At 44.4% G+C, this 24,603-nt stretch overlaps 1 protein-coding gene across 1 annotated transcript in view; it reads right to left on the reverse strand.

Moving 5' to 3' along the window:
- The window catches only part of ABCC5 (ATP binding cassette subfamily C member 5), a 49,111-nt gene extending 27,080 nt beyond the window's left edge, over window positions 1-22,031 (reverse strand). The window contains exons 1-5 of the mRNA XM_081910718.1: window positions 21,902-22,031; window positions 17,877-18,059; window positions 1,925-2,085; window positions 1,515-1,670; window positions 1,036-1,183 (exon numbers count right to left, since the gene is read on the reverse strand). Coding sequence (XP_081766844.1) covers window positions 1,036-1,183; window positions 1,515-1,670; window positions 1,925-2,085; window positions 17,877-18,005 — 594 coding nt within the window. The 5' untranslated portion in view covers window positions 18,006-18,059; window positions 21,902-22,031. The remainder of the gene's footprint in view (window positions 1-1,035; window positions 1,184-1,514; window positions 1,671-1,924; window positions 2,086-17,876; window positions 18,060-21,901) is intronic.
- Window positions 22,032-24,603: the final 2,572 nt, after the last annotated feature.

Raw genomic sequence — 24,603 nt, forward strand, 5'->3', positions numbered from 1 at the left:
ATAAGGGGCAACTCTGCTACCGACTCTATGCTAGAGGTAAGAGCATCCACAGGTCCCTGTAGTGAAACAATGACAGAAGCTCTTCTTGGGGGAAGCTTGTTCTGATTAAACCTCATTCTTACTGGCAATTAAAAGCATTATCAAATAAACCCCTTTGCAAGTGATTCAAAGTTCCACCACCAACTATTAACAAACAAAACAGAACAAAGAAAACCAAGAAAAACTACTTACTCCCTTCTTAACAAGGAACGCAAGAAAACTTTCGAGATTTAAGAAAATGAGTGGGGTTTGGAATTTTTTAAAGAGAGAGAGACAAAAGACAAGACTGTTTTTAACATTAACCTCAGCTGTACTTACCCAAGCATTGAACCATCCCGCTTAACAGCACACTGAAATGTGTACTACAAGCAATAACACTGCTCCTACTCCTCAAGGGAAATTTGTAGAGAATAGATTTAGTCAAGATGTTAAAGAGTAAATCTTGCACAGCACGTGCAACAAACAGGCGACAAAAAAAAATTGCTGTGAATGTCAAGTCCTACATGCTGCATCTTCATTACCACCTACAAGTAGCAGCTAGTCTTCCAATCATGCCACCAGAAGGATAACCTATCCGACTGCCTTTTCAAAGAAGTCGAACAACACTAGCTCTGCAGAATCCTCTGAGCCCTGTTTCCTACAGATCTTAAGAAGTGATTTAGTACCAGCACTCCATTCCATTTATTGCAGAGAGCACTCAAAGCAAGTGACCTAACAAAGCACTGCTTTGCTGATTTCCCCCAAAATTCATCACCCTCCCGTATCCAGCCACCTGGTACAAACAATAAAAACCGCCACATACACACAAAACAGTTTGAAAGCTTTAAGATTCCCGCAGCATTCTGAAAAGACTTATTCATTTTCTGCAAACTGCAAGGCATATTTCTAACTAATCAAAACATTTCGAAGATCCTCTGCAAGAACTTGGAATACATTAGCACTGGCCATGGGATGGAGCCCACTCTGGATGTTAGACAAAGGATGGATAGTACTTACTGGTCCACTGAAGCCAGCAAGTTGTGTGACCATCAAGCACACTATGGAAATGATGAGCCTGGTGCGACAGAAGACCCATACGACCCTTCGGAGAGAGGCATCATCTGGCCCACGTTCATGCAGTTCTCGCTGCCACAATCTTTCCAGCCTGGAACAACACAAAATACAGATGTAAGGAATCTCACCTCCATTTTCTTCAACATCAAATAACATGAACTAAATGGGACAAGAGTGGGAAATTTTTAATAAAGAAAGAAGGAGAAAGAAGAAGATCCAAAGGGGAGCCACTGGCATAGCCCTTAATTAGATGGTCTTCAGTTCATTTCTGACGGCAAGGGAAAAGACAAAGAAAAGAGATAGGAGAAATTCCCAGAAAGAAGTAGCCAGAACAGCCTTCAATCATCACCTGACACAACATCTTACAGTAGGCTATCCCAAGGAAGGCAAATCTTTTTAGAGACAACATAGCAAAAACATACCTTCTGCAGTTAACTTCTGACGACTCATGGGTTGATAAGGACCATACATCTTCTGTGAACAGTTCTCCTTTCTTATAGGCTGTTCGTGCCAGAGGAGTAAGCCAAGAGAATGTCAAATAGGAGAAAAGTCCGGCATTGTCTATTGGATGTCGATGTCTATAATTAGAGGAAAAGAGATATTATAACAAAACCAAAAGCATAAAACACATTACAGCTTTCAGAAGTAAAATAAGAACTTTAATTATTCAAGATGGTGGCTGCCACTTTTTCTTAGCAAGCTTAGCTGTATGAGTGGGAACTCACTTTTTAAAATCAAAGTTGCTATTTTTCCAACAAGCATGCTTCTATCACCTCTAAACACTTCTATTTTCAGATCAGCTGTGTCTGTAGTTTAATACACAAAGTCTTACTTTGAAGTAGTCCGGATAGGTTTCATCAAGTTCAAGCCATGGTGATATTTTCCTCTGTGATGGCCCTTATCCAACACGCCCAAGTGAGAATTTGTTGGGACATCTAATGGAAGACCTTCTGCCCGAGCAGCTGTTTCCAATGCATCTTGGAATTCAAACGGCTTGACAGGAAAAAACAGAATGCAAATAAATTGGATTAAAAAGCATTATTTCTGCCTCAGTCCATTTTATATCTTAAGAATCCTAGCAGAATGGCAGAGCACATACTTTGCATATCCCACTTCAATCTCTGACACCTCCAGGTAAAAGTGGGAAAGACTCCATCTAGAAACCATGGCTAGGCACTGCCAGTCAGTGCTGACAATGCTGAACTAGATGGGCCAGAGGTTTGAACCTATATCTGCCAGCTTCCTGTATTCCAAGCAATTCGACGACCCTGCTTGATGGGGGCTAGTGCGTTCCCATCTACAACAGGAAAACCACAGGATTGCTCTTTGCTGGAGGGAATGGCATCAGATCATATTTTATCTTCTCCTCTGACTGAATATCTGGTGACTGGCAGACTGCATCATATTCCTCAGAGAAACGCTCTGAAGACCACCAGTAGTTTGCATTTAAATTATAATCCCTCAAGCAATATAATCCCTCAAGTGACATTTCTCCTATGGGTCTGAGTCATGGGGCACCATATTGCCTGGGGAATTGAAATCTACATAGCTACAACACAGCCCTCCGCCACCTAATCCAGTGGCATACGTAGAATCTACAGAATTCCAGCTTTCCAGGGGGAGATACCATAACTACTACTACTACTATTATTATTATTAGAGAATTTATAGAGCATTAAGAAAAGGCAATGCCAGTTCTAGGATAAGAAACTAACAAGGTATTTTGTGGTGCTTCCAGCAAGCTGGAGCCAGGACTTCTATATGTCCTGCCAGGATTTTTCCTTGACCGTACTCACTCCTGTTGCATGCGTCTGAAAATTGGAAGTTCCATTTTGCTGTTATGGTTAATAGCCACTGATAGACCCATCCTTCCTTGCCTGCCTTTCCTGACTGATGAAAATAGTTCTCATCTGGTACATTGCTATATCTGATTTGTTTCTTTCTGGCAACACCCTGCGCATACACCCAGAACAGTTTTCACAAGATCCTGTTAACAACCAAAGTTAATAATTTCAAAACACTGGATGAAACAGGTGCGACACCATTTAGTTAAAGCTGCAAATTAGTGTGGTTTCTCCACCCACCCCAGAGCAGCTTTTCAAAAATGAATTTCTAACTTGCTTGCTTTGGATAATTTGAAAAGGATATTCTGTGTCATGCAAACCCATTTCATTGATCTGTGCCAACCCCAATTCATCAGGGAGTTCAAAATAACAAAAAGCTTTCACTTCATTTCTCAAACAATTCCAAATCCTCCAATCAGGAGAAATTCTGATTGCTCATTAGGAGAGACATTTGCTATGTACACACCAAAGTTGCGATAACTTTATCAATTTGTCCTACAAAAGTCATAGCGGACATGACTGTTAAAGAAACAACAATTCCTTCCTACCTGCATGCAACTTGGGGAAAAGTATTTATTCTTCAAAAGGAAGGAGAAGTTATTGCATATACTACCAAGCTCTGGAGCCCAGAAACTGTATCCTCTCTACATGAACAATCACAAGCCAAGAGCTGCATTACATAGTCTATACTGTATTAGGGTAGTCAAGTTAGGCCTAGCAACAAAGGATGCCCTTAATAAGGCAGTTAAGTCCAGCTATTATTGTTCCTTGGCCTAGAACACCACTCCTGAAATTAACTAGCAAACACCAATTGTCAGGTTATTTTAGTTTATCAAAACTCACCTTTTCAAGCAGGGGAATCTGTAGATATCAAACGTGTGACAGAGAGAGGAGTGTTCAGTTAGGATGTAGGAAACCCAGCCCACTGATTCTTGAAGTGGGATTGGGAAGTCACTAATTAACTTACAAGAATGCCACAAAGCTAAAATACCACATGAAGCTGCTAGCAGCAAGAATACCCAATACTTTACAGATTCTTTTTAAAATAATGTACTTTAAACATGTGCTTCATAATTTTACTTTCTTACAAGACAGGTGACTTAATGACTTTTTACAGATAGGAGAATCTAACAGAATAATAGTATAATCTAATCTCCAATATATAATTAAACAATTGGTGGTGTATGACACAACCTTTGACTAGTGCCTATGAAAGCCCATGTGGTACAGAATACAAACTGAGCTGAAGAGAGTTAAAGTGTCAGAACATGCCATTCTTTTCTTCAGAAGAATAACTCTACCTCTTCACTCAGTAACTCAGTATTTGAAATTTTCCTGGCCACTGCTCTGCTCAAAGCACCAGCCTCTCTAGCACATAACGAAGATGTTATTTTGCATCTTCATCTTGTAGCCCAGTCGAGACACAAATGTGACTTGCAATAGCATAGCCTCAAGTGAATTACTCAAGCCCTGATTAACTTTTCAAAAACCTTCTCCAGTTTGCCTCAGAGCTCCCACGAGACACAGTAATTGAAAATCCTATCATCCTCTATAATCCCACACACGAAGCTATTACATGTGATTTGAAAATCACAAAGCCTTTATAGCTGTTCATTTTCTGAAACCATACTAAGAAGGTGGGGAAAAGAGAGAGAGAGAGAGAGAGAGAGAGAGAGAGAGAGAGAGAGCTCATGAAATAAAACAGCCAGTAACATACTATACTGTATACATGTAGCTCAGCATAAGAGAAAAGTGGAGGTGCAGGTGGTTAACCTTAGCTAACCTAAACAGGTATTGCTTCCGGAAAGAAAAAATACATTACAGTACATATTTCATTTCAATGACTGAAGCAGATAAGAGAAAGCTGCAAGCACCTCTAACTGGTTTACAGGGTTTTTTAGGAAGGTTTTTTAAAAAAAAAATCCCTATGAAGGAACCCTAAGATGGTTGGATAGTGCCTTATAGTCATACCTCAGGTTTAATGTGCTTCAGGTTGAGCGCTTTCAGGTTGCACTCCGCAGCAACCCAGAAGTAACGGAGTGCATTACTTCTGGGTTTTGCCACTCGCGCATGCACAGGTGCTCAAAATGACATTACGTTCATGCGCAAAGCGACAAAACGTGACCCGCACACACGCAGACGCACCATCGCGTCTTACGTTCTGTTCAGGATGCGAACGGGGCTCTGGAATGGATCCCGTTTGCATCCCGAGGTACCACTGTATGCCTTAAATGCAACTCCTGCAACCCAGCTGGTGTCAAACGTATTGCTCTACTTTCCTTTGGACCATATCAGCAAAGCCAAGAGAGGGGTAATTTGTCTAGGCAGCCCAGGACCTCCAAGCACACACTGCCCATGCTGCCGCCCTGGGGAGGTCACTATGGTGTTGCCAATGCAGCACTCTGACTTCACCCCCAAAGGCACACTCCATTGTCTTTCAAGACAGACTGATGCCAACAACAAAGTAGTTAAGTTAATCCATGTATTGCCTGGTCTGGGATAATGGCTCACCAAATATGGGTCCTTTAAGGGAACATAGGGAGTGGCTCCATGCCAGAGAGCAAGGGTGTGGGCTTCTCTCCCTCAACTGTTTGTGAGTTAGAAACACAAAAGTCCAGAGTTGATTGTTGAATTATGTGAGCTATAATCTGGAAGCAAAAGCTCTCTGGAAGGTCAGAGAGAGAGAGAGAGAGAGAGAGAGAGCCATGTCTGACTTCTCCTGGAATCTAAGGCTGTGGTGATGGGAGAAGCAATATATAATAATAATAATAATAATAATAATAATAATAATAATAATAATAATAATAATTTATACCCCGCCCATCTGGCTGGAACTCCCCAGCCGCTCTGGGCGGCTTCCATAAAAACCAAAAAATACAAATCCTCTTAGGGTGTTAATGTTCGGAGAGATATCGATCTTCCCTTGATCGATGGGGCCGCGATCGGGGACAGCTTTACGATCCCAATCAGCAGTTTATAACGGGTCCGGCACACTTCTTCACAGCTGCGCCACTGTTGCTCCCTTCAGGTCACGGCTTAGCAGAGTTGAACACAGCGTGTAAAGCAGTCTTGCTTCTTGTAAGCACACATAGACAGCTCCGTCTATTTACAGCTCTTTGTTCAAACATTACAGCATTAAAGTCCATCACTCTTGGCCGCCATTACTCTCTCTCAGATACACAGAGAGTACGTCTTTCTCCCCTCAGGATCACAGGGGAACTGAACAATACAGGGATTGTCCCGCCCAGCTTCTGTCTCCGCCCAGCTGTGAGCTGACGTCAGCAGGTGACACACACCAGGGGAATTTAACCAGATAAATTCTGAACCATCACACCCCCCCTTGTGTCCCTGCGTGATACCTGTGCAACATCTTCAGTAACACCTTGTGAGATCAATCTCTTCCCCAATGCCTTGTGCCCTCCCTTGGCAAACCTGTTTGGCATTTGTGGAACCACCTCACAGCTCTCAGAATCGCACTGTGCGAAACTTACCCACGCACCTGTGGCCTGATACCTCTCTGGTGGGATACCTTTCGTTGTGCGACTGGACCTCCTAGGCACAAACTCAGGTGTTCCCCCTGACTCACTTTGATCAGCAGGTGTATCCTCTGCATCATGGAACTCACCCTCTGACTTAAAGCGTCTTCGAATCCTCTCCATTACACTCACAGGAGAACTAGGCTGACTCTTGGGCAGTCTCTTAACAGCTTGTGGAGATGCCACATCCTGCTCTTGACCCTGGTCAGTGACCTGGTCGTCATCAGCAGCCTCAGCCCCTTCTTCCTCTGCCTCATCAGAACTGTCTTCTGGGTCAGAGAGACAATCTGAGAGAACATCACGCCTGACAGGAGTCTTTGACTTTACCTCCTCCTCTAAGAACTCAGCGTGTTTACTGATCAGCACCTTACTCTGATCACCTGACGGGTAAGCAAAACGCCATGCACGGGCATCTGGCTCATACCCACAGAAGATCATTTTCTGGACTTTGGCTCCATCTGGCCCTTGCAAAGCCTTAGGCAAAGCGACAAGCGCAGGAGTCCCAAAAGTCCGCAGAAAGTGAACCTGGGGTTTGCGGCCATTTAACAAAGAAAACGGTGTGTCACCTACCAGTGAGTTGTAGACACGATTCCAGGTGAATGACACAGCCCTAGTAGCCTCCACCCAAAACTCAGGAGGCAACCTGGCTTCTTTCAGCATCACCTGTGCAGCCTTAACCAGAGCTCCACTCCTCAGCTCTGCCCCCCCCCCCTTGCTGGGGTGAATTAACTGTGTGGCGTATCCCTCTCTTCTGCAAGAACTTCTGCAACGCAGAACCAGTGTACTCAGCATTTCTGTCACTGATGATCTCTTGAACCCTGGTGGAGAACCTCTGTTCCACCCCCTCAATCCAGCTCTTGATCAGCTGTGCTGCATCCTCCCTGGATTTGAGACCATGAGCCCAGGAACTCTGCGAGAAATTATCCAAAAAAGTTAGGAGAAACCTGGCCCCCCCTAGACTTGGTTCCTTGACAGGACCGGCCAAATCTATGTGTACCAACTCAAAAGGTTTAGTGGCCACACGTTCCACCTTTGGGTAACTGCACTCTCTCACCTTTGCCTGCTTGCAAGTGTCACAATCAATGGCACTTCCACAATTTTGAATCCTACACCCCGTGGCAACCTCGGGCAGAGTCTGCAAGTCCTCTACCGACCCATGAATTGTTCTCTGATGCCATACGCATGCACATGTAACATTATGAGCGGGAATTGTAGCACGCTGGTTGGGAACTGTAGCACGCAACGCTTGTGCCTTCCCAACCTTCCCCTCACCTCCAAGAGACGTTTTAAGAATGAAAAGATCATTCTGTCCCTTCTGCACTTTGGCCAGTAACCTCCCCTCTCTGGAGATTGTGCAGACATCATTTTCAAAACAAACTTTGAACCCCTTATTCAACAAATAAGGCACAGATAGCAAACAGTGATGAATCTCTGGAACAATACAAAAATCCACCGTCTCCTGTAAAACAGAAAGATAGACATTAGCACATTTGTGAACTCTAGTTTTCTGTCCATTCGCGAACTTAATAGTTTGTCCTTTCGGAACTGCTGTGCAATTCCACCTCTCGACTGCAGGGATCTCTGGAACCATGTTGCGGTTAGCTGCAGAGTCGATTACAAGGCTGAGCTGGAAATTTTCCACTCCGCCGTCTTCAAACACTGCCATATTCGCAGAAACCTGATAAGACTCTTCCTGTTGTTTACCACGACCACCTGGCTCAGTTCCACGCCTGCCTGTCTTCCCAGGCCTGTTGCCATGGAAACCTGCCTGATTCCCATGGGAAAAATCTTTGCAAACATCCTGCATCGGCTCTCTGCTCCGGTGGGGGCAACTGCCACGCCGACGTTGAACTCCAGTGGAAAAACACTGCCCGGGGCTCCTCCCAGCTGGCCTGGCCTTCCTCCTTCTGGAACGGCTTCTCCCACCAGCCCGGCCCCCCCTGAAGCTCCTCTCTGCTTCAGCACAAAGGGAAAGTTGTTTAAACTTGCCTTTGGAACTCTTCGCCCCCCCGATCTGCTCACTAGCACTCCTAGAGGCCAAGACGTCGGGAACAGGGCCTGCCAGTCCAGCCTCTCCAGGACTCAGTCCATCACACAGACGTGTAGAAGCATTACAACAGCTCCCCAACACTGTCCCAGCCCCCATTGGGCTTTCTGGGCATCCTTCTGCCTCTCCTGGGCTCTGGCCTTTCGCTGATGCCTCACACAAGCCCTTCAGCAAATTCCAGGCAGCCCACGCTGTCGTTACGCCCTCCAAATGAGGCCTCAGTGATGCATCAACGCATGCTTTGAGCATCTCTAGCTCTTGCAGCCTCTGGCTATCTTCAGCCAACACAGCCCCACAGCTTGCATCTCCTGCTCCAGCTGCTGGCCGGCCAAGGGGTGATGATTTTGGCTCCCATTGACTTGCTTCCCAGAGCCCTTCGACCAAGAACCATCCCCTTATTTGTCTGGACCACGTTGCCCAACTCTTTAGAGTGAGCTTTTCCAGCGGTATATTCTGGCATTTGGCCATCTTCTCCCGTTCTCCCAAGGTGCCCCAAGCTGTACTTACTCCGTACCAGCTTCCTCCGGCCCTCCCTTCCGTGGAGAAACGATATTTCAGCTGCGTCTCAGCTCCCAGCTTTTGGCTGCTTTTTAGCTCTTTGTGTATCAGAAGCTCTCACTGTCTCTCGGAAGCAGGCAATGAATCATCTGCTCTCCGGCACCCACGCTGACTTCAAAGCGTTCCTGGAGCTCACACCGACTGCTTTACGAGCGTTTTCTGACTCCATAACCTGTTCGGAGAGATATCGATCTTCCCTTGATCGATGGGGCCGCGACCGGGGACAGCTTTACGATCCCAATCAGCAGTTTATAACGGGTCCGGCACACTTCTTCACAGCTGCGCCACTGTTGCTCCCTTCAGGTCACGGCTTAGCAGAGTTGAACACAGCGTGTAAAGCAGTCTTGCTTCTTGTAAGCACACATAGACAGCTCCGTCTATTTACAGCTCTTTATTCAAACATTACAGCATTAAAGTCCATCACTCTTGGCCGCCATTACTCTCTCTCAGATACACAGAGAGTACGTCTTTCTCCCCTCAGGATCACAGGGGAACTGAACAATACAGGGATTGTCCCGCCCAGCTTCTGTCTCCGCCCAGCTGTGAGCTGACGTCAGCAGGTGACACACACCAGGGGAATTTAACCAGATAAATTCTGAACCATCACAGTTAATGCTGTGAACCCCTCAGTCATAGGATCAGTTTGTATTGTTAACAATCACCTGTCTCAAGAGGCAATGGAGTGCGCCTCTGGGGCTGAAGCCAAACCAATGAAGAATCATAATGCTTGCTGTGGCTGCAGAGACTGGTGGCAGTAATAGTAGTAGCGGTAATAATAATTCATTATTTATATGCCACCCAGCTGACTGGGTTGCCCCAACCTCTATGGGCAGCTTCCAACAAATTAAAATGGATCTGTGTAGGGTTTACTCCTTAGTTTTTTTTCTCCCAAAGATGTTCCACAAGGCAGTGGGTATGGATTTTCCCTTGGGGTATGTGTGTATGTACGTATATGCATATACATATGTACATATACGTGTGTGTATGTGTGTTGTATATATGTGTAAATAAACCATATATCATAAAGACTCCACTGTGTCTCATTCTGAAGAAAACATGAACTCTGGGTAAGCACCTGGAACCCCTGGAATCTTACAATGCTTGGAGACTCGGGTGGCGTGAAACAATATTTTTATTGTATGCCTGTTTATTTTTCTGTATTTTAATGTTAGTATATTTTCTTATCTTGTTCTAAACTGCCCTGAGATTCCCCAATAGGTGGTATGTAAATACAGTCGTACCTTGGTTCTCAAACAGCATGCGTTCCAGGAGTCTGTTCGACTTCCGGAACCATTTGAAAACCAAGGCGTGGCTTCCAATTGGCTGCAGGAGCATCCTGCAGCCAATCAGAAGCTGCTCCGGCCTTTCAGCTTCTGAAAATCATTCAAAAACCAGAACACTCACTTCCAGGTTTCGACCGTTTGGGAGCCGATTTCTTCAGGAGCCAAGGTGTTTGAGATCCAAGGTACGACTGTACAGTACTTTAATAAATAAAATAAATTAATTCCCCCAGTCATGTCACAAAGTCAACTAACAAAGAGCCTAAAATAATGTAAAGGAGCCCTTCTACCTGGAAGTACTACATCAATCCTTAAACATTTCTGGGCCACAACAGCATAATGAACAATTACTACACAGCTACAAGCGCATTTCTCATCCTTACTTCAAGGCGTCACAGGCCATTAATGCAGGTATGAATAGTGTTCCTTTGGTCTTCAAGCCACGGTGGAGCGGGTGGGGGACCATGCAGAAAAAGAGCATCTACCCCTGCAATTCTTCCATTTTAAAGTGTATAAATGGCATGCACCTCCTAAGCATGTATTTGCACTGTAAAAATATTCAGAACCTGCAACCCTGGGCTCTTATGCTCCTAGCCCTGCCCCCATTACCCTTTAAGATTACCCACATCTTGCCACCTAGAACCACATAAACTGTCGTTAACTTATGGTTTGCTGAAACAAGACAACTCCAAACCATTAAGTAACGGTCTTAGCATACTTTGATTAAGATTAACAACAACTTAGGGTTTGGAGGCAATGTTAAACTGTAGTTAAACTAAAGTGGAACTAGAAGGTTCTGATCTCCCCCTCACAGCCAGGGAGGGGGGAGTACACAAGGCTGAGGTTCAGGGCAGCTCACAATATACATATATATTGCAATGTATAATCTCTGGTTGGTGGTGGAAAGAAACCACCATCTATCTTTAAAAAATTATTTTACAAGGATTTTGCATTATGGAAGGGTACAGCTGCAGCTAGCGCTTTAGTGCCCTCATAGTTGCTGACAAGACTGAATTATGCATTGTTTGTTTAATTATTACATTATTTCTACAATTAACTTAATACACTCTAAGAACAGAGTTTTGGCTGCCCACAAGAGCAACTTGCATTTCCTCCCTGAATTACTTGATGTGTAATCCAAAAGCTCTACTGATATTTTTTAATGAAATGCAACTCAAAGAGAACATTACAATCTTTTCTGAATATTTAGTTTTCATCAGCCATAGTACAGAGAATCCAGTCCATTTTACTCCTTGTTTGCAGAGAATTAGCAGGAGCTTCACCAAACTGGATTAAGTACCAACTTATTTGCACTTCTACAGTCACACAATTACCGGTAAGTATCTGGCTCACTATTTGTCCCTGCAGTTAAGAATAATGAAAAGAACAGCAATGTGTCTGCCAGAAGCACAGTGAAATTTAACAATCAATAATGTTATGCAGGGCTGTTCTTCGCAGATCAGGGGTTGGGGTCATAGTACGCAACGTATCACAACTCTAGGAGTATTTGAGTCCTCTAATTATTGAGAAGTCAAGACAGCAGTGGGCAACACATTCATGCAGCCTCCCACAACATCCTGCCCTCCAGATGCTTCGAACTACAGCTCCCTTCATGCCTAACCACTGGCCAGGCTGGCTGGAGCTGATAAGAGTTGTAGCCCAAAACATCTGATGGGCACCAGGTTGAGGAAGACTGCAGTAAAGAGACTGTCACATCGTTATGCAAAGCTCCGTCATTTTTAAATATTTGCCTAACATAAGCAAAACTTCTAGGGTTCTTCAGCAACATGCTCCCCTAAAACCACTGACGTAAAATATGAATACAACTCTCACAAATAGTTACTCAATTCAGCACATTTACATAATGTGTTCCTTGCACAGTCTCTCCTCACACTGTGTGATTTGTGGACTTCCTTGCCAAGCAAGGTGTTAAAAAGGCTTAGTTGCAATAAATTTCAAAAAACATGTAGCCTGGAGGAAAGAATAGCAAGAGTTTGATCACTTCAGCAACTTCGTTTCTACATGTCTTTTATCCTTCTAGCAAGGCCCTTCATTATTTCAAGTGACAATTTAATACTTTTGTTTTTCAACGAGGGCCACAGCCAAGTTTCGGGTTTGCTTTTTAAAAAAATAAAAAGAAAGAATGTGCAAGGCCGCCCTATTGCAACATTTCCCATGTCTACTCCATGGGATGCAGAAATGCCTTCTGTCCACCAAGGGCATCTGAAGGCTAGGCTGCAAGGACACAGGAGGGGCCTGAATTGCCAATGACAGAAAACAACAAGACCCGCCTAGTGGCTGCCTGGCACAGCTGGGAGGAGAAAAGAGAAGGCAAGTACAGATCAGACACCCTGAAAAAGAAGAGGGCATGAACAATAGTTCTGCAAGAAAAAGGGAGTTAACAGGATAGCTTTGAAGGGGAGGCTAGGCAGATGATAGAAATTGCAACGGTAAGGGCAAGCTCCAGGAGTGCTATGAAGCAGAGGCAAGCCAGTGATTATATGGCATTGCCTTGTGGGGGCAAGAAGCTGCCTCTCACGCTGCAGTTTTATTTATCGAGAGTCTAACACAATAGAAAACTGAAAACAGACGGTCAAGTGTTGTGTGAGGGTAGGAATAAAAATAATACTATAAGAATAGCTTTGCAAGTTTTATATACCGCACTGCAAACATCATGGGGAAAGAAGATGGTAATAAGGTACCCCAATGGAAAATGGACAGGTGTGGGAAATACAGTATTTAGAACCAACATAATTAATTAGGACCATCAGAAGTATACACAGTATTCGAGAGACAGCATTCCCCAGATTTATAAGACAGCATTATGATACTGTGTTTTCAATCTCTTTTCTAATATTTCATTATGTGGATTAGCCTCTTTTTTCCTGTTGCTGCACAGACTTGGAGAGCTCAAATGAAAACTCCAGGGTAACAGCAGGTCATATCAAGACTGATTTCCTGTCTTGTTTCAGGCAAGAAAATGCTACTTGTGAATCATTCTGAACACAAGGAACATAAAGTGTGGGAGAGCATACTGTCATGGCCCAACATTTTTCCAAGCATGAATGATGACAAAAGGCTGTGTAGCCTACACTGTGAAGTGGAAAGGACACAAGCAGACCAGCTAAATTTATAAATTTCATTGCTGATACCAAGAGGATATTTCCTCCCACTCCACTGGATAATCCTTTCACTTTTTAAACTTTAACAGGGCCACCAAACTCTCTGTTCTGGGTTGAGTGGCAAGGCAGTTAGTTGAAGGGGAGTAAAAATTAGCACCAGATCAGTTTAAATCCAGAAACTCAGTCTCCTCTGATGCCCTCACACACCCGCAAAATTGGCTCCAAAATGCTGGGAGATGCTCTGGAGCAAATAGGGAGGAGGACACAGATGAAAGAAGGGGAAGCCCTGTTGGATACAACCCCCTAATTCTGATTTTGAAAAATGTTTGGCTCAGCCCATTTTTGCAACACAATTGCAGCTCTCTTGATGTGTGTATCTAGAAATGGATATTGTATTATCCATGCTTTCGACACCTTCTTTTTAAACTCTTTCCTCCACAATTTCACAAACATTGTTCGCAGATACTTAACAGACCCACGTTCAATTGGCCAGATTATGATAAAGGAAGCCTTCAAGGAGAGCAGAGAACATTAAAAATATGCTACATTAGCTGCACAGTCCACAGGCAACTACCCCTAGCTGCTTCAAGCTTCTTTGCTGAGAATGTTACACAATGCATAAACCCAAGCTAGGACATAAACTAATCTGAAGAGCTATCAGACTACAATGGCTGCAAGCTCTCAAATCCTTGTAGTTTAAAGAGAATGATGCCTGCCTATAGAAACACTGTTGTCACCAGAAATGTGCCAGTTAAGTGCGACTATTGGATTCTGAATTTCACCCGTGGAACCAGCTTAGTGAAAGGTCACCACCAGCATTTGAACATAGGCATTCTAACTTCCCCTAACAATGAGAGCAATATTCTGCTGAGTCACAAACAACAACAGGAAGCCTATAGCATTAAGGAGAAGCTAAGAGCTGACACTGCACTTGAAACTATGGCCCACAGCGCAGTCTTTGAGGTTCCAAGCTCTTATGGGGCACCTGCTTAAAAAAACAATGGCAGGGGGAGTTTTCCATTAACTCACTTGAACACATTCCTTCATTTGGGGGCAGGAGCAGCAGCACAAAAGCACCATATATATTGCAGCATAAGCTTTTATGGGACAGAGCTGCATCTTCATCAGATGCAACAAAAAAGAAGATGCAGCCCTGGCTCAGTTCACATCACAGTAAGAGTGTTATAGGGCTGGGCAATATTCAACATTTCAAACATATTCAGAATTTCCACATGGTGTGACAGGAATTTTATGGTCTTAGATATATGGAAATGTTCATAAATGTACTAGCCAAGCATGTACATAGATCAGCACAGGAAGACCGACCTGGAACCATTTTGATTCCTAAAATGAGCAAATGTTTTCTCTGCAAGGTCAAAGTGGGAAACCTCCCCATTGTCTCTTTCCTCACAAATCCTGTCTTAAGGGCACATTTAATATATGAATAGGGTGTGAGCCTGTGACATGGCCCAGGAACTAAGTATTTATCATTACAAAAGACTGGCCAGGCTACCCAGGAAATCCAATCAAGTAACCCGCCAGACAGGAGATAAACAAGGACAGGAGAAAAACAATATTCAAATTTCTGTTTTAAGACTTTTTGGTGATGTAGGTGTGATGTATCTGAGGAGTGGTCTTAGGTTACACCCCTTCTGTGATGTATGTATGATGTTTTTGGGGGTGGTCTTGATCTAAAGGGTGGCGATTTCAAAAGTCTTTGTAAGGCCTTGCGCGCCATTTTCCTGGGTTCCTCCTCTCTCCTGCGGGTGAGGGGAGCACCCTGTTGCAACAGATCAATAAAGATCAAGCTTACTAGCTGCTTTGCTTCTCAATATTCTCTGGTTGGCCTCTGTTATCTTCTCCTACCAATAGGGAACCTATGTAAGGACTCTATATGGGCTCTTGAATACCCCATAAAGGAAAGGGGCAATTTTTGTTTACAACAATGGCAGTGTATCACCAGCCAAACACTGGTCTGGTGATATACCACAATATTGAAAAAACAAGCTGCATTGGCCTCAGCCTGCAAGGCCCTGGGTGAAATTGCCGCAAGAGCTGAGGAGGTTTCACCCCAGCACCTAGCAGGCTGGGACAACACAGCCTTTTTCTATGGCTCAGCTGGGGTGCAAGAGGGCTCCCACTAACAAGACTCAATGTGTTTGGGTATAGTATTTTCTATCATATAAAAATAGGAATTCTCATGCACAGAGCAGCCATAACTAGGTAAGGTAAAAGGTAAAAATTAGGTAAGCAACATGCCAATCATGTTATGCAATCATAAGCTGCTTTCTGTTAACATTACCCTTTTCCAAAGTTTCCCAGAGTGTTGGTTTGTTGCTGTTGTTTATGCATCTGGTTGCAAAGCACAGTATCTATCCCTGTCAAAATTACTACTAGGCCTCCCACAAAAATAATTGGATTTCCCCCCCCCCCCCAACCTAGGCTGCACACATTGCAAGAACAGTGGTAGAGCAGCAGAATGACAGCAGACAATTTCCAGGGCAATTTTATTATTTATGTAAAACCCTATTTCCTAATTAAGATGCAGATTTTTTTTTAAGGCAAGGGCTAGAATTTCATAAAATGTGTACAATGAAGAGTCAGCACTAATATGATCTATGAAATGCACGGCTGTTTGCATGAAATCTGATTCTTCTCATTGAATAAACTACCCCTAAATCACAATTAGCCAAGAGTGTTCACTGGTTAAATTTGGTTTTCTTATGATTGCATCATGAACTTTTTTCTAATAAGTATTAATAATTTTAATAATAATTTTACTATTTATACCCTGCCTATCTGGCTGGGTTTCCCCAGGAAGAAGGATTTTCCATTTTACCAGCACTTTTCACAGAAGATCTCAAAAAATCACCCATCCCTCAGTAGGTAAAAGTATCCCCTGGCTACATACAGCCTCCAGAAACCAGAAGGCCTATTAGAACTTCAACACTTCATGGGACACAAATGGATTCCAAACCCTTGCTATTACCATTCTAATTATGAATATGAAAGGACAACCACACTCACTGAAATCCTCATGGTTCTAAATAATATGCTCATCTCAAAGCAGCCTAGGTAAAGGTAAAGGGACCCCTGACCATTAGGTCCAGTCGTGACCGACTCTGGGGTTGCGGCACTCATCTCGCTTTATTGGCCGAGGGAGCCGGCATACAGCTTCCGGGTCATGTGGCTAGCATGACTAATCCGCTTCTGGCGAACCAAAGCAGCGCACAGAAACGCCGTTTACCTTCCCACCAGAGCGGTACCTATTTATCTACTTGCACTTTGATGTGCTTTCGAACTGCTAGGTTGGCAGGAGCAGGGACCGAGCAACGGGAGCTCACCCCGTCGCAGGGATTCGAACCACCGACCTTCTGATCGGCAAGTCCTAGGCTCTGTGGTTTAACCCACAGCGCCACCCACATCCCCAAAGCAGCCTAACTACCTGCAATAAGCAGGGTGTCTATGAATTAACCCATACTACTTTGACTGCCACACATCAAGAGCAAACTGGTTGACATTCCACAGGTGCATGCATGATTAGAAGGGTGCATTGCTTTAAAAAAAGCAGGTGATGAAGCATCAGCACCAAGACATACAAGGTTCAATCTACCACACCTCCATTTAAGATCTTGGGTAACAAGAGTTGGGAAAACTAATGAAAGCAGCTGCCACACAAATCTGACTCTACTAGGCAAATCCATCAGCAAGGATACACGAGTACCAATAATAATAGCATATAAATAAGCCAGTGACGACCAACAATTTCATTCAAGCAGACAACAGGGAAAGTTTCTACTATCCAAGGACTCTCCTTCCTTGGAAGTTTTTAACAATTATATAATTCTATGATCTGTGTGAGTGTATCCTCATCACAGGTCTCTTTACTACATGACACATAATCTACTGGAAGCTGGCACACAGTATTTTCTGTGACAGCAACTGTGAAATTCTGTTTGCTTGTTTGTTTTTATTAAATCAGTGGTTTAATAAAATCAGTGGTTTTTATACCACCCTTCATCTGAGGATCACATGGCAATTTAAAATATAAAAACACAAAAATACATAACATAGTAACAAAAATTACCAATAAACACACCAGTTTAAAAGGCCACAGATGGGTTTAATTAGCCAAAGGCCCGAGAGAAGAGGAATGTTTTCGCCTGGCGCCTAAACATATGTAACAAAAGTGCCAAGTGAGCCTACCTGGGGAGAACAATCCACAAGTGGGAACCCACCACAGAGAAAGCCTGTTCTCATATTGCCACCCTCCGGACCTCTACAGGCTCTTCATATGTTCTCATTATAAATATGAAGCTGACGCAATAAAATTAAAGCTGCTAAACTAGGCAGTTCCAAAAGCTGTCACTCAAAAGACAAAAATCACAGCTCCTGACCTTGTGTTTGTCTTGCCGGTAATTCAGCCCATCTTGTTCTTCATGTTGGCCTGGGCTGCCTCTCTCCCTCACATTTCTATACCCAGGACTGGGTATAACATATTCTTTTCCTAGATCGATATCTTTCATCTTCTCCTTCTGTTAACGCCAGGGTTAACAAATGTATCTGCCACACAGAAAACTGGAGGAAAAAGAGACAAAGCAATCTTGCATTAGAATCATCATGCCCCGTATCTTCTTAAAGGATGTTTTAAACAAGCTTGGATTGCAGTTTTTGAATCCTATAGCAAAATATGACCATGCTACTAGCCTTCCGTTACCACCTGCAGATCCATGTCAGAAATTAGCCAAGCGCCAGGCACATTTTGTGACTGGTACGGGTCCAACTGCTGTCACACAGATCTCTTAATGCCAGGTTGGTGATTGGGGAAAGCAAAGTGTCACTTTGAGAAGGATCTGGAATATTTTATTTCAAGCTTGAATTTGATTTATTCTGGATTGTTTTATTTGACGTTTTAATGTGTTGTAAACCACTTTGAGATTTGTTCTTTACAATATAAAGTGGTATAGAAATGGTATAAATCATCACCATCATGAATTGGGGGGCAGCGGTGCCAAGACATTCCATTGTGGCTACTGTAACCTAGGTCTAAGGTGCCATTGGGCGATTAGATTATATATACCTGAGTGTCTAACATTGCTGCAGATTATATGCCACATCCCATGCACTAGCCTAGCAGTGATCTCAAAGTAAAGAGAAACACACACACACACTACTCCCTAAAAAGTTTGTCATGCAAGTTTCAGAAGCAGCTTTTGGAGTCCATGTGCCTGAAGATAGCTTTATCATCTGTTCTAAAACACTTCACAATTCTTAACATGCAGGACCCAGCCATGATCTTGACAAGCACAGAAAGGTCATGAGGGACTACTGTATTTGACTGAACAGACCTATCAACACACTCCTGAATTTCACTACATGTTTCCGAAAGGAAAAGCACAAGATGTAGCAATATGAATAAAACTAAGCTTTTGTTGGACGGAACTATGCATTAGGAAGAATGGAAACCCAGCTATTCTAAGCAGCACAAGGCACAAAGTTGGCTACAAGAAAACACATACTTTAAGTTCCTACAGACAGAAAGTGGCAAAAAAGGGATTATGCCTCATGGTAACATAAAAAACAAATTGCAGTTCTGTCCACAGCTGTAACATACTAGTCTATAAGGAGTTATGGTACTTTAAGGGACAGTGTCTATGGGTGCCAATCTTCACAACAATTGTTGCTGTTTCAGACTGAATATCCATATCAGCAAAGAAGGTATAATTGCCATTGCACAAATATAGCAATAGCCGCTCTAATCCTCCCAATGGGAAGAACATATTCCTTTTAGAAATCTGTTGTTTCATCTTTATTCTTATAGGACCCCACTCAAACTATTTTATGTTACTCATAACTAGCTAAGAATCTATTTTCCACATAAATCTGTCAAAGAAACAGGTTTATTTTTAAGGCAAGGATAAGAAGATGCAGTCACTTTTGAAGAAATGCACATGCAGAAACAAGCTGTTATTCTCTGCAAGTTCATTTGAATGTTATCTTGCACTATGCAATAGTTACAGCCAATGCACTGTATTAATGCACCTCACACTGTATCTCAAATACAGCAACAATGCAAGTTCAGTGTATTAGTCACTAAGGCTGCAGGACTAATCTTATGTAATGGAGTAAACACCATAGAATTCAATTGGTCTTAGTTTCAAGTAGAAAATAGTTGGGATCGCACTGTAAGCAACTATACCTTCCATAGGAACTCCTTCATGTTACTATGTTTTCATCCTCCCAATGACGTCCATATTCCTTTCCTCACCCTTTTTTAAGATTATGGCAACAAATCAACTGTCTATAAAGCCATCCCTTGGGGTGGGGGGGGGGGGAGTCACCTTAATCTGGTGTCATTGCCTTTGATACCCCAAGGGCATTTAAAGCAGTCTTTACAAAAAAAAACAATACATCATCATAGCAGATCTATGAAACAGCCTCAGAGTGCATGAGTCTGCAAATCTTGCTATGTTGCCATGAAATAATCATTTTTGTCATTGGTAAAAACTGCACAAGTCTTCACATGAATTTAAAGATCTTTAGAAAAGCTATTTTCCTAAGGTACCAACTGACAGATCAATGTCCTTTTCATTTGCAGCTCATCAGGGTAGTTGCATTTGACTTGTTCCAAGGGATCTATACTGAACCCCCTCCCCCAAGAAAAAAACATTCACAGAACACCACTCCCTTATAAAATTTCTGGGTAGTCAGGAGGATGATTCTGCATCCTCTCTCTCTCTGTGCTGCCAGAACTGATGCTTGGTCATCCATTACTTTGTTTGCAGCACCATCTGTGGGACCAATTTATAAACAGCAGCAAGCAGTTCTTGTTTTAAACAACACTTTTAATGCATAATTTTAGAACTGTGGGGCGGCAGCGGCAGCGCCTATCCTCTGTTTCTCAACCCTTACAGTCTCTTGAAAGGTACCCAGCACTAGACAGCCTCCCTTCTGCCACTGAAAACAGCAGCAGCAGCAACGTAAACAAGGGAGGGGTCCTCAACCTGTAAACTGCTCTGCATAGGCCATTTCGCAATCCCATTCACTTCCATGCAGATACCTGAAGAGGGTGAGGGACCGCCTTTTAAAAAGCACAGCAAAGTGAAAGAGGGAGGACTTGGATGACTGAAAAATCATTATTCTGTATGAAAAGGGAGAACAGGAAAGTCCTTTGTCACTAGATTTGTAGAAAGATGTGCTGTTCTGCAGGAGTGTGCAAGGGAGGGAGCATCCTAAACCTCTGGTAGGGCAGGAGAGGAAAAACACCAGGTCTGACTCTGCACCTTCTAATCTCTCTCTCTCACACACACACACCAATTTCTGTATTCATTCATAGGCTCCCCCCCCCCGCCGCCTCCATAAAGAAGTTACAAACAAAAATTCAAGGAGTGCAATCCGAATCGCACTTACTAGAGAGTAAGGCTGCGATCTTAATGCCAGCCACTTACCTGAGAGCCAGCCTATGTCACTATTGAGCACGGTTGGCCTTCCTTCCCAAGGAAACAGGCCCAGAAGTGGTCAGCCAGCCCTTCAGAAGGACTCCCAATGCCCTCCCCCCCCCCAGTTGCCCTCCCCACTTAAGGAAAGTGGTGTCTGTTTCACTGCCCCCTTCAAGGCTCTACCCCAAAGGTCTCGATGAGGAAGAGCGTGGGTGGCACAAGGAACTGCCCAAGTTTGCAAAACGAAGAGGAAGAAACGAATCTAGGCTCCTGAATAAACTGGGAATGATGGGGAGGGGGAGGTTTTTTATTGTTGTTTTTTTTTTTGCTTGGGGGGAGAAGAAAGAAAGGAGGAAATGAGCTTCCACTTCTTACTGGAACCGAGGCTGCATCAGCAATTAGGGAAGGCCGTCCTTTTGGTACTGTTAATCTTCTGACTGCATATGCAAATCTATAGATAGATATGTATGTCCCCTTTCCAATCCTGACCCCACCCCGCACGAAATGTCTCATGCATTCATAGGCCGCCGCCCCCTCCCATAAATAAATTACAAACAAGAAACCCCAGCCCAAAGTCAAAGGTATTGAGGGGGGGGAGGGAGAGAAGGGCGCCTCCCCGGCGGATCTCTTTCAAAATGTCCTCCTTCTCTCCCCCCCCCCGCACCTTCCAAAACACTCCCCCCCCCAAAAAAAAATACCAAACAGCCTCCACCTTTTCCTTACAAGGAACTCCGCTCAGAGTCCAGGGTGGAGAGAAGTCTTCAGGAGCAGCTCCCCAAAAAATATATATATAACCCCCCCCTCACAAAAACGACCCCTGAGCTCCCCTTAACAACCCCTGGACCCCCCCAAAAAAGGGCTTCTGAGGAGAACAAACCTCCTTTAAGCCGTCCCCCCCCTCCTCAAGTGCCTTGTGAGGAGAGGGGGGCATTTCCCCAATTTAAATAATCGCCCCCCCCCCATTTGAATAACCGCCCTCCTACCTGGCTTGAGCGACAGCGCCTCTACAGCCCTCAGCGGCCCCGGAGCCACAACTGGGGTCAATAGGCAGCCCGAGAACCTCAGAACGGCTCCTCAGTCGCACTGCGCCTGCGCGGGCACCCGCAGGCAGCCCAGTCCGCTACCACTTACCACCACACCAGCAGAGTCTTCTTTTCCCCTCCTTCGCGGGGTGCTTCGGGAGATGTAGTCCGCGTTCCCTGCCTGTGCCCCTGCTCGGGCCGCGGAGAGGGACTACGCATCCCACAAGGCAGCGCGCGGGGCGGCAAGCCGGCTCCTTTCCCCGCAGGCTCCTCCCACTTTTATCCTCTCCTCTCGCCGGCCGGGTCCTGAACATTCTGAGCGCCTCTCGGGTTCTTCTGAGCGCTTCACACGTGCGCTTCCCACCCCCTAGGGCGGCGCACGTGTCCGGGGAGGGTGGAGGGTTCCCAGCTCGGACTCTGAGGTATATTGCAGCGGGAGATGCAAATGGCACGAGCCGGTTTTGAGCTGCGCGGACCCATGCGCGCTTTCCCTGGTAATGGGGTCCCATTGAACTGAATGGGGTGCTGTGGGGCTCGCTTCCGTAGACCTGCTGTCGCTGTTAATCTGCAGTCTCTGCGCGCGCGGTGGTTTTGGGGAAAAGGGAGCTTCTCCCCCCACCCGGAATGAGCTCCGTTGGATTTTTCTTTGTAAAAATCGCCCATAGGATTTTGCCCTGGTACTGAGCCGGCTTCATAGGATGCGCGGAGTGGATAGGAGTGGTTTAGTTTTATTTGACAAGGTTCATGTACCGCTTTAATCAACGAAAACCTCATAAGTAGTTCAGATAATCAATGTGAAACATTCACTGCTAATACCAGTCTCAGGGTCGTTGCTTCTACCCCCACGTTAGGAGAAAGCTTTCCTGCGTTACAGCGGGGTGGTCTGTCTTGATCCCTTCCAACAAGTCTATGATTCTATGAAATGCACATCAAGCTTATCATATAGAGTTGGAAGGGACCCCAAGGGTCATCTATTCCAACCCCTTGCAATGCAGGAATCTCGGCTAAAGCATCTCAGCTAAAAACCTCCAAGGAAGGTGACTCCCACACTTCTTCAGTTTCCCGAATGTTTAGTCAGAATCTCCTCCTTGCAAGTGGAAGCCATTAGTTCGAGTCCTACCCTCCAGAGCAGGAGAAAACAAGCATGCTCGCTCCTCCATGTGACAGTCCTTAAGATACTTGAAGATGGCTATCATATCTCCTCTCGGTCTCCTCTTTTCCAGGCTAAACATACTCAATTCCTTCAACCGTTCCTCATAAGGCTTGGTTTCCTGATGCTTGATCATCTTGGTCACCCTCCTCTGCACATGTTTCAGCTTGTCAACCTCCTTAAATTGTGGTGCCCAAAATTGGAAACAGTATTCCAAGTGTGGTCTGACCAAGGCAGAATAGAGAAACTATTACTTCCCTTGATCTGGACACTAGACTTCTGTTGATTCAAAGTAGAAGTAAAATCTGTGATATCAATGGACAGGGAAACAAAATATAAAAAAAAAATATTGGTATGAGCTTTCGTGTGCATTTCTTTTCTTGTGGCTGCCACATTGAAAGACTGATTGCTAGCAAGTGTGGCACAAACGTTAGTTGGCACTTGTAAAGGTGCCAGTTCCTCACACCAAAGCAGTCAAGTGGGCATGTATCGAGAGTAAGGTGGTCTATACTTTGTGCAATTCATTGCATTGCCCTCTGATTTGCAGTTCCATCCTGCCCACACTACGCTGCTGGGAGCAATGATGCAGCTGATGAGGTGCACTCTAGTCTACGAAAGCTTATGCTGTGATGTCATGGAACGTAAAGCTATTGATAGCAACTGGCCTTAATGGCTATATTTACCGTCAGTATTAGAAGCAGCGTATAGTTTCTGAAACTCACAGGAGAGGAGACCAATGCAGTTGCGTTCATGTCCTGTCTGCAGACTTCCCACAGGCATCTGGCTGGCCATTAGGAGAAGAGGATGCTGGACTAGATGGGCCATTGGCCTGATCCAGCCCTAAGGCTGGATATCTAGGATATGGGGCAGGGAGAGTTAAAACATTGGGGCTAAAAGGCCATGAATGCCTTGGTTGTGGCTTTGTTTCAAGGCTGCTTCTGTGTTTTCTTTCTGTAGCATTTTACGTAGTTACTGTCTTAGTCTGCAATTAACACACTTGCCCGAGAGGAAGCCCTGTTGGCTTTAGTGTGGCTTGAAGAAGACATGCCTAAGATGGCACTGTTAATTATTTTCCTGTATACAGTACTCCCCTGAGAGTTTTAACTGAAGGGCAGAGCTGACATTTTCTAAATAAATACATGAAATGCAAGCACTCCATTAGATCCTAGCAGGCCCAGAACTCATGCAAGAGAAGAACAAGGTGACCTACTTACAAGGATGGTATAATTAGAAATGGCTTCCTACCTTACTGGCCACCTCATTTGGGGCTAAATATGTTAGGAAGGAAATGCTTGGGCCTTGATTCAAAACCTAAGTACTGTAAGTGAGAGTGGGAAATGGTTGCTGCTGAGAGGCAAAGCTAAGGCCACAGAAAATAGAATAATAGTCATCTAGTCCAACTCCTGCAATGCGGAAATCACAGAATCCCTAACAGGTGCTCCATCCAACCTCTGCTTAAAAAACTCCAGTGAATGAGAGTCCATCACCTTCCAAAGAAAGCACTTTCCACCCA

Source organism: Podarcis melisellensis (genome assembly GCF_964234715.1).
Source record: "Podarcis melisellensis genome assembly, chromosome: 5".
In the NCBI taxonomy this organism is placed as follows: Eukaryota; Metazoa; Chordata; class Lepidosauria; order Squamata; family Lacertidae; genus Podarcis; species Podarcis melisellensis.